Raw genomic sequence first — 16,336 nt, forward strand, 5'->3', positions numbered from 1 at the left:
TGAGTTTCCCCAGCCACTCTGGGCGGCTCCCAATCAGTATTAAAAACAATACAGCATTACATATTAAAAACATCCCTGAACAGGGCTGCCTTAAGATGTCTTCTGAACGTCAGGTAATTCTTTATCTCTTTGACATCTGATGGGAGGGCGTTCCACAGGGCGGGCGCCACTACCGAGAAGGCCCTCTGTCTGGTTCCCTGTAACCTCACTTCTCGCAATGAGGGAACCGCCAGAAGGCCCTCGGCGCTGGATCTCAGTGTCCGGGCTGAACGATGGGGGTGGAGACGCTCCTTCAGGTATACAGGACCGAGGCCGTTTAGGGCTTTAAAGGTCAGCACCAACACTTTGAATTGTGCTCGGAAACGTACTGGGAGCCAATGCAGATCTCTCAGAACCGGTGTTATGTGGTCCCGGCGGCCACTCCCAGTCACCAGTCTAGCTGCCGCATTCTGGATTAATTGCAGTTTCCGGGTCACCTTCAAAGGTAGCCCCACGTAGAACGCATTGCAGTAGTCCAAGCGTGAGATAACTAGAGCATGCACCACTCTGGCGAGACAGTCCGCGGGGAGGTAGGGTCTTAGCCTGCGTACCAGGTGGAGCTGGTAGACAGCTGCCCTGGACACAGAGTTAATCTGCGCCTCCATGGACAGCTGTGAGTCCAAAATGACTCCCAGGCTGCGCACCTGGTCCTTCAGGGGCACAGTTACCCCATTCAGGACCAGGGAATCCTCCACACCTGCCCGCCTCCTGTCCCCCAAAAACAGTACTTCTGTCTTGTCAGGATTCAACCTCAATCTGTTAGCCGCCATCCAACCTCCAACCGCCTCCAGGCACTCACACAGGACCTTCACCGCCTTCACTGGTTCTGATTTAAAGGAGAGGTAGAGCTGGGTGTCATCTGCATACTGATGAACACCCAGTCCAAACCCCCTGATGATCTCTCCCAGCGGCTTCATATAGATATTAAAAAGCATGGGGGAGAGGACAGAACCCTGAGGCACCCCACAAGTGAGAGCCCAGGGGTCTGAACATTCATCCCCCACCACCACCTTCTGGACACGGCCCAGGAGGAAGGAGCGGAACCACTGTATAACAGTGCCCCCAGCTCCCAGCCCCTCTAGACGGTCCAGAAGGATGTTATGGTCGATGGTGTCAAAGGCCGCTGAGAGATCCAGCAGAACTAGGAAACAGCTCTCACCTTTGTCCCTAGCCCGCCGGAGATCATCAACCAGCGCGACCAAGGCAGTTTCAGTCCCATGGTGAGGCCTGAATCCCGATTGGAAGGGATCCAAATGGTCAATTGGACTTACGCGCAGGTAAGTGAGGTTAGGACTGCAACCTTAGTCTGGATCCAACCTCTTCTGGTGCCCATAATTGTAATGTTTTATTTTGAAATCTTTAAGATAGTATTTTAGTTTTCTGTTATGTTGCTTTGACTGTATACTCTATATTTTACTTTCTTCAGATTGTTTTATTTATGTTTTATTTATTTAATATGCTGTAAACCGCTTTGAGGTTTTTCTTAAAAATATAAAGCAGTATAGAAATTTTAAAAATAAATAAACTGTGAGCCCCTTCTCTGCCCTTTTGAGAATAAAAACAGCTTACAGCTTAATATATAAAAGCTATAACTTTTAGAGGGAAAAGCTATCTCTAATATTATTATTTTTTCATTTCATATTACAGGATTAAACTTGAACCAGAACAAATACAAAACAGCAATTGCATGGGATGCACTTTTTGCAAATTGAGACAAGAATGCCACCACATTTAATCAAGAATACTTTACATCAGCCACTCCTGTGAACTGGTTAAAGTTTTTATAGTTTTTGTGAATTTGATGCCAGACTTCTGTTGAGTGATAATCAGACAACCACCACCAGGCTGAAACCCATGGGATTAAAAATAAATAAATTTTTGATTCTACTCTTTACTTGTATGAATGCTAGTTTCTATGATTGACAGCAGAAAAGAAATCAACTATAAAAATGTAGGTTTTGTCTTTGGTCTTTTGCTTTTGTCGCTATATTTCATATGCCTTATTACTAGGCTCTGCAGGCTCTTAAGCATTTTATTTTTTAAAAAAAATTATTAAAGCAGCCTGTTAAAACTGAAGTGAAACTGGTTCCACTTTCCCAAAGAGGCTCTGAGGATCTTAAAGAGTGGTCTTCTTTGTGGTATAGCAAACCTCTTTCTAAACTGAGGAGAATTTTACAAGCAATTTGTGTTGTTGGGGAGTTTCTTGTTCAGGGCGGCGGCGGCGGTTTAAACAGCAAAAGATGCCCAAGCCCACGTAAACTGTGAACACTTAAAAGTAGCTCACTGGATCGTCTTGATCATTAAATTTCTGCCCCATCCTTTGGCCTTCAAAAAGACATATTGAAAAGCAACTTTATACAGCAGGAAGTAAAAGAAAGACGGGGGAAGCATCGCTTTTATCCATAAAGCTCTGTGGTTGCCCAAGATTTACAAGCATGCAGAGTGCGATTGTGTAAACTGTGGTACATTCTGCCTTTATCCCCCTTCAACCTTCCCGGTGATGTTACCCTGCCATTTCCTACTATGAAATCCCCCACCCCCTCTGAAGTATGAAAGGGGTCAGGTGACTCTAACCCGCCACACAACAGCTGCTTTCCCATTACCAACTGTTCAGATTTCCTAGCTCCTGCTCAGGGTCTCCCTCCCCTGTGTGCTACCAATCTATGTTGCTTGATACATGCTGCAGACTCGCGGTCCCCAAGGAGTGATGGAGTGATGGAAATGAGGGAGAGCATGCAAGGCAGAGCTGCACAGATTTACAGTGCTCACAGGGTTTCCATTAAAATCCTTGACAACTTGTAATTGATGAGAGAGCCCTCCTGCTTCACTAATAGCCCAGATCCTACTCCCATGATGCTGTCTTTGGAAGGAAAAAGGCTGGGCTAGACCATAGCAGTTAGCTCTGCTAGCAAAGTGTTAGAAATCTGGCCTGGCTTTCCAAGCCAATTGAGTGTTTGCGAGCCACATGCTTTGATTGAGAAGAGGCTTTGCATTTCATCATGCAGACTCCTCCTTTTGGAACAAGAAATCTACAAGTCCATTGATGAAATAAGGCACAGGTTGATACAGAGTTCTTGCAAAGCAGATCTCTCTCAACAGATTTGTCCTAGTCTAGTGAACCCAGCTTTTTAAGTTTTCTCCATAGTTCTCTGATTCATGCTCTGATATCCGTAGTATAAAACTAGAATCCTGCCAGTGTGCTGCAACACTGTGGAATAATTGAAAACTGCTTAAAGTAATTGGTCTCCGACAATCCAAATCCCATACAGTCACAGGGTACAGATACACAGTCTATTGGGTCCTTAGAGACCTATAAAAGAACATGCTCTTGTTTATGAGGTGTTCCTTGTAACTTTCTATTAGAATTTTTATCTAATAATAAATTAGTATTGTGCTGATAAAGAACATAATTATTCAGAGGGCAGAAATAAATAGTGTACCTAATTAGCAATCTTATTATTTTCCCTTTCTCTCACACTTTTCCTAACACCCAGTTACAGCCTAACATACACAACTTGCGTACTAAATACAGAGTATTTGTGACAAATGAAAGTTAGCAGCTGAAAATTTATTGCCTGGTGGCTGAAACATTTACTGAAAGCAGACATGTACTATGGCCTGGGGATAAATGTCAAAATCAAGCTTCATGTCTTATCATTTCTGTCATTTACTAGTATATCTGAAGAACCAGCAAATACAGTACCCTCGTTAAATGTCCCCATGTTCCCCCTCTTTCCCTTCAAGTATATATGCAGCTAAATGTTTGAAAAGCAGTTCCTTTCTTTATAATTCTGAACATTTGACTATCCTGGCAAATGCTAACATTCAGTCATCAGTGAATTTGCCAGTGGACAGTCAAGTTGGGAAATGTCCAGAATTCTTAAAAAAACAAAAACAAAACACTGCTTTTCTGGCATTTAGCTGTATATATTCTTAAAAAGAAGGAACCAACTGATTTACAAATGGCTGTGTATTCCAAGTCAATGTCAATAGACATGTAAAAATGTAGTAATAATTGACGGACAAGTAACTAAGAACAAAAGGAGGGCTGAGTGGGGCAGTTGCCCATGAATAAACTTGCCTCTGGGTAGGTGTACCATCCTGTTGTCTCAGTGCCCCAACCCCCAACACGCTGAGTCACTCTAGAAGGATTTGCAGTCAATGATATCAAAAGCTGCCGCGAGGTCAAGAAGAATGAGCAGGGCCGTACTCCCTGCATCTCTTTCCTGTCCTGACAAATATCATCAGCGAAGGCAATGAAGGTCATTTTAGTGCTATGAAATGGAGCCACATATTCAGTTTCCTCCAAGCATGCTAGATTGCCACTCCTGTCTCAAGTAAAAAGGTAAAGGGACCCCTGACCATTAGGTCCAGTCATGGCCGACTCTGGGGTTGCAGCGCTCATCTCGCTTTATTGACCGAGGGAGCCAGCAGACAGCTTCTGGGTCATGTGGCCAGCATGACTAAGCCGCTTCTGGCGAACCAGAGCAGTGCATAGAAACGCCGTTTACCTTCCCACCGGAGCGGTACCTATTTATCTACTTGCACTTTGAGGTGCTTTTGAACTGCTAGGTTGGCAGGAGCAGGGACCAAGCGACGGGACGGGAGCTCACCCCGTTACGGGGATTCGAACCGCCGACCTTCTGATTGGCAAGTCCTAGGCTCTGTGGTTTAACCCACAGCACCACCCCTTGCCCCAAAAGAGGATAATTGTCACCGCGTGACACTTGCAGGTCCAGGAAGCTCCTCCTAAGGAGGGGAAGCACCACCACATCCTTCAAGGTGGTGGTACCTCCCTCTCCTTCAATGAAGCATTGCTTACTCCCTGGATGCATGAAATCAATCCTATCTGACTAGTTATAAGAAGCCAAGGTGACAGTGTCAGGTGTGCATGCAGGAGCCAGGCCCTGTGACCAATGGGAGTCTGCAGGACTGGGGCCTTCCTAAGTTTGTTCTGAAGAGGCAAGGTGAGGTTGATTAGTAACCCACAGCACCTGATGGCAAAAGCCGAGAAGGGATATAAGGTCAGCATTTTCCCTTTGGCTCTTTGCCACAGCAACATATTCCTTGCCTTGCTGCATTTGACTCCTTGACTCATTGCTTCTTGATCCTCAGACCCTTAACTTTGTGACTCCTTGCTTCTTGTTCCTCGGACCCCTGACTTCGTGACTCCTTGCTTCTTGCTCCTCGGACCCCTGACTTCATGACTCCTTGCTTCTTGCTCCTCGGACCCCTGACTTCGTGACTCCTTGCTTCTTGCTCCTCGGACCCCTGACTTCGTGACTCCTTGCTTCTTGCTCCTCGGACCCCTGACTTCTTGACTCCTTGCTTCTTGCTCCTCGGACCCCTGACTTCATGACTCCTTGCTTCTTGCTCCTCGGACCCCTGACTTCATGACTCCTTGCTTCTTGCTCCTCGGACCCCTGACTTCGTGACTCCTTGCTTCTTGCTCCTCGGACCCCTGACTTCGTGACTCCTTGCTTCTTGCTCCTCGGACCCCTGACTTCATGACTCCTTGCTTCTTGCTCCTCGGACCCCTGACTTCATGACTCCTTGCTTCTTGCTCCTTGGACCCCTGGCTTTGTGACTCCTTGCTTCTTGCTCCTTGGACCCCTGACTTCGTGACTCCTTGCTTCTTGCTCCTTGGACCCCTGACTTCGTGACTCCTTGTTTCTTGATCCTCTGACCCCTGACTTCGTGACTCCTTGCTTCTTGCTCCTCAGACCCCTGACTTTGTGACTCCTTGCTTCTTGCTCCTCGGACCCCTGACTTCATGACTCCTTGCTTCTTGCTCCTTGGACCCCTGACTTCGTGACTCCTTGTTTCTTGATCCTCGGACCCCTGACTTTGTGACTCCTTGCTTCTTGATATTCGGACCCTTGACTTCTTGACTCCTGGCTCTTGGGTTTCTGACTCCTGGCTTCTGGACTCCTGTTCCTGCTCCCACCCCGCCATCTTGCCTCCCGGTCCCAATGTCCCCAGCCGGGACTTCGATCACCCATAAACCGGACTGTGACAGACAGGTGGTCAGCCACAATTCTTCAAGCAGCTTGTCTATATCCTCAGGTCACTATAATTGAAACTGATTCAGTTCAGATGCAACAAACAATGTCTGGATGAAGTGCCTGGATGACTTCACTGCACTGGCTCTGGCTGTGGCACCCAACTCTGTCCAAATCTGAGTTATGTTGTCCCTAAAGTACATTGCAAAGCTTGTTACATCAGGCTCCTGAGCATGTCAGAGCAACGTTGTCTTGGCCAGATGACAAAAGCCCATTCCCCGCTTGGAGAAGCTCTGCCAGCCAGCTACTTGGAGATGCAATGGTGGCAGAGATATGGTAGGCATGGTAGTGTGACTTCACATGTGTTCGGTCACATACAGACCAAGATTTATGCCATCTGCACACTAGCCACGAAGCCTCCTGTTTCATCACACACAGGTGACTAGAGGTAAGGTAAAAGGCAAGGAACCTCATGGCAGTTCAATCCAGTCAAAGGCGGCTATGGCGTTGCGGTGCTCATCTCACTTTAACGGAACACTGTAACATCAGTTTACCTTCCCGCTGCAGTGGTACCTATTTATCTACCGGTGTGCTTTCAAACTGCTAGGTTGGCAGAAGCTGGGATAAGGCAATGGGAGCTCACCCTGTCGTGGGGATTCAAAGCACCAACCTTCTGATCAGCAAACCCAAAAGGCTCAGTGGTTTTAACCACAGTGCCACCCGCGTCCCACCGACTAGAGGATGTGCTCCACAGCAACAGCAAGCACACTCAGGAGCGATTGTGTAGATGGTTCTATGCATTTTACCATTCCAAATTAACAAGAGCCCTGACAGGAGCACCAGCCATGTTAACTCCCCAGAACATTCAAGAATCCATTAGATTCCTTAAGCCTCCAGGGGCAGAGGAACACAATTGGTCCCTGCAGCTTGAAGCAGTCCAAACCTCACCAGGGAATGTTCCATCTGTGAAAAATGAGCCCCCTCCCCCAATCAACAGAATATTAGCAATCCGCCCTGTGGGAAAGACCAGTTCAAGGGCATCTCCATATATGTTGGGACAGTGATGTACTAAGAGAGCCCCATGGTTGTTACAGAGGCCGTGAAGTCTTGAGCTGGCTATATAGGCACACATTTCACATTTGGGGGTCATAGGACACCGAAGGCTTGTGCTAAATCATTTAATATTAATTAGGTTTATTATATGTACATGTCACTTCACATACCCAGAGGCATCCCATACAATTTACAATAATAAAACACAAAATTATAAATACATGTTCTTTCTTTTTTTAAAAAAAACTGTAAAATATTATAAAATGTGTTCACTCTAAAGAAAAAATATAGACCTCTAAACCTGCACAATATATCCACTCTCTCTGCATAAACAGGTATCTTTGAGAAAGCAGCTTAGGCTGCAATCTTAAACATACTCCCAAAGGAATAAGTCCTATTGAACTCCCAAGTAGAAACACATGGAGCTGAATAGTCAATAAGATCACAATTTTTTAAAAGACAATACAATTTCAATTTATTTTTAATCATCAGTTTTTATTCATCCTGCTGCATCATGTTTTCCACCAGATCAGGATGGGGGGAATTATACATAAAAGGAAAAGACTGTATTCTAAATGCATGGTGCATGTTCGTTATCTGCCAGATTTTGCCTGTGGTTTCAAGAGATATGGGGATACCAACCAATCAAGCCAGAACTTTGTGGGTCTTAAGAAGCTCTGCTTTTCAGATGATGAAAAACTGCCAATGGAATTTTCACATTATTAAAGAAAAGAAAAACACTGTCACCATGCCAAAAGGCTTTGCAACCAATTCAAATAACCATAGCAAAACTGGATTTGCTGATATGCTATTTGCAACACAAGCAGCAGCAAAACTCACTCCATGACTCGTACTGTCAGAATGCGGAACCGGTCCTATTAGCCGTCCAGGTGCTGGTTACATCAAAACTTCCTGCATCAGAGAAGCTACTCTGCAAAACTTCCAGCATGCCTGCTGCCAACAAGACAGTAATGACAGTTACACATCACACCCTCTAGAGTTGAGCCAATGAAACAACAGCCGACTAACTATAAAAAGGAGGGAGATTCTTCCCCACGCTACACATTGCCTGTGTCTGGAGAAGAACGGCGGTGGTGTTTCACCATGGGACTTCTACTCAGCCGGATTCAGAGTGCTTTGCAGAGCTTCTATGGGACGGAGGCTCGTATTCTCCTGCTGGGCCTGGATGCAGCTGGCAAAACCACCCTCCTCTATAAGCTGAAGCTGAACGAAACCGTCACGACCATTCCCACCATCGGCTTCAATGTGGAAACGATTCAGCCCATCAACAACGTCTCTTTCACCATGTGGGATGTGGGTGGTCAAGACCGGATCAGAGTCCTGTGGAGGCATTACCATCCCAACTCAGATGGGCTGGTCTTCGTGGTGGACAGTGCAGATTGCACTCGCTTTGAGGAGGCCAAGTCCGAGTTGGAAGCCCTGCTGGAGACCAAGGACTTGCAAGACGTGCCCGTAGTGCTGCTGGCCAACAAGCAAGACTTGCCTGGAGCGTGGCCCCCACTAGAAGTGGCCGAAAAAATGGGGCTGAGGAAACTGCGAGGGCACCGGTGGCATGTGCAGGGCTGCTGTGCCGTGAACGGAGATGGAATCCCCGAGGCCATGTGGAAACTGTCCGAGATGGTCAAGGTGTATCGCAAAGCCCAGGGTAAATAGTCAACTGGGCAGGCATATAAAGACCCCCATGTTGCATGGAGGACACAAGACATCCTGCTAATCAGTTGCTTCTTCTGCCTCAGATGCTCTGGAGATGCCTTCATCTGTGCAAGGTCTATATGGGACTCTGTCCTGCTTATCCAGTGCTGCCATGGGATTTGGGAGAAGGTGCACATGCCTTAGTGTGCTTCTTGGACACTGAACATGGTATACTATTGAACTATTCACAGGACTTTTGTGATCCACTGTCTGGACTGATACAAAGGCACTCTCTTAATTCAGAATGTTTCTTATGGGCCAACACTGCTGCTTTTCCTTTTGTTCAACACATCGTTAACCAAAACGAAAATTCCTGGACTTTAAAACTTGAATAATCAGCCGCACCACTATAATCTCTGGATCCTAGGTTATCTGAGTGCTGCTGTAATATAATGTTGATCATATTCCATTCTACTTCGCACTTGTGTATTGGAAAAGTCCTTCTTTTCCCTCCTATTTTGTACCCATAGCTCAGCTCTCTTCTCTCTTCTTTAATGTCGTAGGATTGTATTTTGCCACTTCTGTTTTTCAAAATGTTTTATTACTGTTATGTCAAACCATTTTAATTTAATTGAAAAGAAATCTCTGTTTTCTATAAACAAAATGAATAATAAATTTTAAAAAGACAAAATAAAATATCCTGGCATTTTCTTTATCTCCAGTGTGTGGCTTATGACTTGGTCTTTAAAATACGTTAGGGCTGCCAGCGGTTCAAGAAATGGGATTCACAGTGTATTGGAAACCAGATTTGAGGTCTTTATGGTAAAAGCTGCTAATTCATGGGTCGTATCGGATGCTAGTTGGATTATGACTGAAGCTTAGTTATGTCTAATAACTTCCGTGAGTCTACTCAGAGAAGGGCAAGCATTGGGTGCAACCCTAATCTCCATTTCGCTCTCAGAGGCCCCGAGTGTGAATATAGCAATGCTATCTGCTCAACACATTTAGCTCCTTCAGTGTTTGTGTACATCTCCTTCTACTTGATACCCTCGTATGGTTTAGTTGTAATAATCTGGGCTGGCACAGAGTGAGGTGGCAGCTCCCATTCCCTTTCGTATTGTGCTTACAGTGATGAGACTTGATCTTTATTCTCACTGTAATACATTGAGCTGTGCTCCATGGGGTGGCGGAATGAATTAAGTTCATAACTAAAGGTACCACTGTATGGGACTCTATCCTGCTCATCCACTGCTGTCATGGGATTTGGGAGAAGGTGCACATGCCTTAGTGTGCTTCTTGGACACTGAACATGGTATACAATTGGACTAGTCACAGGACTTTTGTGATCCATTCTCTGGACCAATAAAGGCATTCTCTTAATTCAGAATCTTTCTTATGGGTCAACATTTCTGCTTTTCCTTTTGTACAACACACCATTAACCACCACCCACCCCACTCACAGATGAAAACAAAGATCACCACAGCCAATCACAAACAAACAACCACACTCTAGGCCAAGCCCAACCTCTCTCACCACCAAAGGAACACAAGTGAATAGCACAGAACCTGCACAAGCGACGCTGACACAAAACCCCACATATATTAAGTATAATAGAAACATTGCCACCCGACCCCACCCCCACCCATCTCTCCCCCCTTTCCCCTTCTTCTGAATGTCTCAAGAAATGAAACTGATCTGTAAAAAATGTTTCTTGGAGAAATATAGAGAGATAGAGAGACATTGCACATATTTTTGTAAGCTAAGAAAATCTTTAATAAAAACACATTTTTATAAAATCAACCATTAACCAAAACGAAATTTCCTGGACTTTAAAACTTGAATAATCAGCCCTACCAGTATAATCTCTGGATCCTAGGTTATCTGAGTGCTTCTGTAATGTAAAGTTGATCGTTTTGCATTCTACTTCCGCACTTGGGTACTGGAAAAGCCCTTATTTTTCCTCTTAATTTGTACCTATAGCCCATCTGATTTCTCTCTTTTTTAATGACGTAGGATTGTATTTTGCCACTTCTGTTTTTTAAAAATATTTTATTACTGTTATGTCAAACCATTTTAATTTAATTTAAAAGAAATCTAGGTTTTCTAAAAATAAAAAGTAAGAAAATGAATATTTTTTTAAAAGACATATTAAAAGCTTTTTATCTATCACCAGAGTCTGACTTAAAACTTGGTCTTTAAGATACATCAGGGCTGCCAGCGGTTCAAGAAATGGGGTTCATAGACAGCATATTGGAAACCAGATTTGAGGTCTTTATGGTGAAAGCTGCTAATTCATGGGTTGTATCGGATGCTAGTTGGATTATGACTCAAGCTTAGTTATGTCTATTAACTTCCGTGGGTCTACTCAGAGAAGGACTAGTATTGGATATAACCCGTAATCTCCATTTCGCTCTCAGATGCCACAAGTGTAATATAGCCATGCTATCTGCTCAACACATTTAGCTCCTTCAGTGTTTGTGTACATCATCTTCTACTTGATACCCTCGTATGGTTTAGTTGTAATAATCTGGGCTGGCACAGAACGAGGTGGCGGCTCCCATTCCCTTTCGTATTGTGCTCACACGGAAGAGACTTGATCTTTATTCTCACTGTAGTACATTGAGCTGTGCTCCATGGGGCAGCGGCGCTCTTTTTCTTTGTCACTGCTGTGTATATTGCTTTAAGCTGCCAAGCTGCGGCATATTTGAAAATCAATATATGATTCTTCTTTTTTTAAGGAGCAGATGCAGGGCATTTTGGGGAAAGGAGTGGCAGCAATGTATTAAGAGGACAGAGCTGGGCTTGGAGGGGCACTGGGAGACGTTTCCTCATTTGTACCATTTAAATAAGATTGAAAAGCCAAAGAGGTCATGGGCATACCAGGTAATATTGCAACACAAACAGCAGCAAAACTCACTCCATGACTTGTACAGCCAGAATGCAGAACCGGTCCTATTAGCCGGCCAGGCGCTGGTTACATCAAAACTTCCTGCATCAGAGAAGCTACTCTGCAAAACTTCCAGCATGCCTGCTGCCAACAAGACAGTAATGACAGTTACACATCACACCCTCTAGAGTTGAGCCAATGAAACAACAGCCGACTAACTATAAAAAGGAGGGAGATTCTTCCCCACGCTACACATTGCCTGTGTCTGGAGAAGAACGGCGGTGGTGTTTCACCATGGGACTTCTACTCAGCCGGATTCAGAGTGCTTTGCAGAGCTTCTATGGGACGGAGGCTCGGATTCTCCTGCTGGGCCTGGATGCAGCTGGCAAAACCACCCTCCTCTATAAGCTGAAGCTGAACGAAACCGTCACAACCATTCCCACCATCGGCTTCAATGTGGAAACGATTCAGCCCATCAACAACGTCTCTTTCACCATGTGGGATGTGGGTGGTCAAGACCGGATCAGAGTCCTGTGGAGGCATTACCATCCCAACTCAGATGGGCTGGTCTTCGTGGTGGACAGTGCAGATTGCACTCGCTTTGAGGAGGCCAAGTCCGAGTTGGAAGCCCTGCTGGAGACCAAGGACTTGCAAGACGTGCCTGTAGTGCTGCTGGCCAACAAGCAAGACTTGCCTGGAGCGTGGCCCCCACTAGAAGTGGCCGAAAAAATGGGGCTGAGGAAACTGCGAGGGCACCGGTGGCATGTGCAGGGCTGCTGTGCCGTGAACGGAGATGGAATCCCTGAGGCCATGTGGAAGCTGTCTGAGATGGTTAAGGTGCATCGCAAAGCCCAGGGTAAATAGTCACAATCCCAGAATAGTCCGCAACTGGACTTAATGGTCAGGGGTCCCTTTACCTTTTTACAAAGACCCCCATGTTGCATGGAGGACACAAGACATCCTGCTAATCAGTTGCTTCTTCTGGCTGACATGCCCTGCAGATGCCTTCATCTGTGCAAGGTCTATATGGGACTCTGTCCTGCTTATCCAGTGCTGCCATGGGATTTGGGAGAAGGTGCACATGCCTTAGTGTGCTTCTTGGACACTGAACATGGTACACTATTGGACTATTCACAGGACTTTTGTGATCCATTGTCTGGACCAATAAAGGCATTCTCTTAATTCAGAATGTTTCTTATGGGCCCTTTTGTTCAACACATCATTAACCAAAACGAAAATTCCTGGACTTTAAAACTTGAATAATCAGCCCCACCACTATAATCTCTGGATCCTAGGTTATTTGAGTGCTTCTGTAATGTAAAGTTGATCATTTTCCATTGTACTTCCACACCTGGGTCCTGGAAAAGCCCTTCTTTTTCCTCTCATTTTATACCTATAGCCCATCTCATTTCTCTCTTCTTTAATGACTTAGGATTGTATTTTGCCACTTCTGTTATTTTAAAAATGTTTTATTACCATTATGTCAAACCATTTTAATTAAATTGAAAATAAATCTCTGTTTTCTAAAAAATAATAATGCATAATTATTTTTAAAAGACATATTAAGATAATCTGGGCTGGGCTTTCGTATTGTCCTTACACGGAAGAGACTTGATCTTTATTCTCATTGTAGTACATTGACCTGTGCTCCATGGGGCAGCAGCGCTCTTTTCCTTCGTCACTGCTGTGTATATTGCTTTAAGCTGCCAAGCTGCGGCATATTTGAAAATCAATATACCCTTCTTCTTTTTTTAAGGAGTTGATGCAGGGCATTTTGGGGGAAGGAGTGGCAGCGAGGTGTTAAGAGGACAGAGCTGGGCTTGGAGGGGCACTGGGAGACGTTGCCTCCTTTGTACTATTTAAATAAGAATGAAGAGCCAGAGTGTTCATGGGCATACCTGTATATGGGACTGGAGGGCACCCTCTTGTCCTTCTCCACAGGCAGCAAAACATCTTGGGACAGCTTCTTGTTGAACAGATTGTACCTAAATCACACACTTGTATGAGTCTGAAAATTACCAGGAATCACTGGGGGTGGGAGAGGGAGAGTGTTGTTGCGCTCAGGTTGTTGTTGTTATTGTTCTTTAAATTTGTACACCACCCTATACCCGCAAGTCTCAGGGTGGTTCAGAGATTTTATTTGCGGTCGTCACAGAATGTGGGACTAGATGGGCCTTTGATCTGATCCCATAGGGCTCTTCTTGTGATTTTTCTGTCTGTCTGTCTGTCTCTCTCCCCCCCCCCCCCATTACATATTCTAATCACTGGAATCAAAGGGAAAGAGCGCAGAATGAAGTTCCCAGTTGGCTGCTTTGAAATATAAGATGAGAAAAACTGAAGTCCACTTATTTAATATTACACTGCAGGAGGCCAACCAATACAACTTTACATTTTCAGCATTGGAAGAGGTGTTAACATGCCATGCTTTTAAAAAGCAATCATCAAAAGTAGTTGAAAGCAGAACGCTATTAAAACGCAAAATGGATTTCCCCCACAACATTAGAGGTCTATCAGTAATCAATACATAGTAGGCAATTAACCATGTTACAGCTTTTGGTCTTGCATAGGAGAACACATCAACATCAAAATTAAAAAGATTCTTTTGAACAAGTATTCTACATACGTATTCAGCTCTAATCAGCAGGAATATAAGTTTAAAAAATATCAGAGAATCCAAGTTTTGCATCGAGCTCTGCAAATTCCCAAACAGCATTGAAATCGTGAAGATTCTCTTCTATTAAAAGGTGGGTTTTGTTTTGTTTTTAATGTTGTCACTTTAATTCCTGAGTTACCATTTAGAGGCAGTAGATAAATAAGAGGATTAAAAAAGAAATTCTTAGAACAGAACCGTTTCAAGGCCCCGAGCCTTACATTCCATGGGCTAAAGAGACAGGAGGCTTTCTAAGCAGCCTGGAAAGCAGCCATTGCCTCACAGTCTGGCAAAACAACCCAAAGACAAGTGAATGTGGAAGGGACAAAGTAGCCTACATATCACATATTCTGAATTAGGAAAGTTTCATCTCCTAATGTTTACCTGATGGCTGTTCTGGTGCCCATGGGTTCTTTATACCCGCTATAAGGACATGCACAGACTCCAGTCAGATTTGTTGGGCGGGCTCAGAGACAGGTGTGGCACCAGAGTCTTTGAGACTGCCCTCCTATTTACTTGGAAGTAAGGCTCACTGAAATCAGTGGGGCTCATTTCTGAGTAAATGTGTTTTGGACAGCAGTCGTGCCGCAAAATGTGAATGATTTAGGATAAGTCCTAAACATAAAACGTATCACACAGAGCTTGCCACCACAGAATCCATTTGGCCTACTTCTATCCCAGTATTTTCCCCCCTCATGCCACCACTGTTTTGAACAGAGTTTACCTCAGATGACCTGTGTAAGAGGCGCTGTTCTTAACTGCTCCCATTCATTTCAGTGGGGCTGCACAGAAAACAGCTTTCTGGTGGGTTCTGCCTATAGCGTAATGGTGAGCAATAGGAGAACACACACACACACACACACACACACACACACACACACACACACACATCCAGCATGGTGAGTCTGATTCTGTTCAGAGATGCCAAGCTACCACTCTTTTCCCAGTTCCCTGCCTGGAAGTGAAAGATGCCTGGAGAAAGTAATCCTGTGGCTAACTAAACTTGCTGGCATGGTCACTTTGGGGAATGGCGTGGGGAGTTATGAAATTACGGCCCACCAGCCAATCCTCTTTCACTTCTCAAAATGCTTCCACTCCTTGGAAAGCTAGCTGTTGACCAGAGCAACAGCATCTGCAAAGTGGCTTTTTGATGGTGTGAAGACATTTTGACTTAATTTTCACTTGTGCATCATGCTCCTGTTCAATCACAAAGGCATTTTGGACACTAGTATTTTAGTTGAAACCAAGTTTGAGCTCTCTGCTCCCCCCCCCCCCCAAACACCACCATTCAGAAGCACTTTACCCAAGATGTGATGCAATACTGGCGAGCACATAAACTTTCTTCTCTTCTACTACACTTGTGGGGTGTTTCACAATTATCTACTTCCTTTACTGAGAACAGGACACAAAGCAAGCGAAGGTGGAATTTCTATAGTTTAGACAGCTAGACAAACTATTGTTAACGAAACAAATCTCTTCTGCTGTAGGGGTTTCTGTCAATTGCAAACGCATAGGATGAAAATCACCATTCATTTTAATAAAATGTTCATCCCTTTGAAATAACTTGTAACGAGCTTTAATCTGTTGAAAGATGTACTTAGTCAAGAAATATGCGTCCTTTTCCATAGCGGAAGCATAGTGCGTTTAGCATTTAACAGGTGTGGATAACAGACGGAAGGAAATGCTGCAGTCCCAGCAACAAGTTTTCCCCTGGCATGGCAAATCTAACAGCACAGAAATCCTTCTGTGCCAGTCTCTGTCATAACATTAAAAGGGGGGGGGAGTGGGGTAAGATAAAGAGGCACTATCCCTTTGTAGCTTATGCAAGTAGACCAAAATTTAGTCTAAGCCGTGGCAGTAGACATGGTCGTCATACACTTGCTTGTTGGAGTTGTCAAAGCTCTCATCGCAGTACGGACACTCCAGAAGGTGGCTCCGCACATGATCTGAATACTGCTGCTCCCCGATGTCATTAGGGAAGACTTCGTCGCACATGGGACATTTTCTCACAGAGACCTAAATGGAGGCGAGAATGAGAACGTGGAAGCATA

The 16,336-nt window shown here is 44.7% G+C and overlaps 2 protein-coding genes and 1 pseudogene across 6 annotated transcripts in view; 2 read left to right on the forward strand and 1 right to left on the reverse strand.

Annotated features, from left to right (window-relative positions):
- The first annotated feature begins 7,687 nt into the window (after positions 1-7,687).
- Positions 7,688-9,359, forward strand: LOC309326696 (uncharacterized protein). The gene has a single exon (XM_081835572.1). It carries the CDS (start codon positions 8,103-8,105, stop codon positions 8,766-8,768), a length of 666 nt encoding a protein of 221 aa, XP_081691698.1. The 5' UTR covers positions 7,688-8,102; the 3' UTR covers positions 8,769-9,359.
- Positions 9,360-11,656: 2,297 nt separating this feature from the next.
- LOC309328218 lies at positions 11,657-13,151 on the forward strand (annotated as a pseudogene). The gene has a single exon. The product of its transcript is annotated as an uncharacterized misc_RNA (transcript).
- Positions 13,152-15,845: 2,694 nt separating this feature from the next.
- The window catches only part of CALCOCO2 (calcium binding and coiled-coil domain 2), a 33,326-nt gene continuing 32,835 nt past the window's right edge, over positions 15,846-16,336 (reverse strand). For all 4 annotated transcript variants that reach the window (XM_081837984.1, XM_081837983.1, XM_081837986.1 and 1 more), the window contains exon 13: positions 15,846-16,301. In XM_081837984.1, coding sequence (XP_081694110.1) covers positions 16,125-16,301 — 177 coding nt within the window. In that variant the 3' untranslated portion in view covers positions 15,846-16,124. The remainder of the gene's footprint in view (positions 16,302-16,336) is intronic.

Source organism: Podarcis erhardii (genome assembly GCF_964252035.2).
Source record: "Podarcis erhardii genome assembly, chromosome: 13".
Classification (NCBI taxonomy): Eukaryota; Metazoa; Chordata; class Lepidosauria; order Squamata; family Lacertidae; genus Podarcis; species Podarcis erhardii.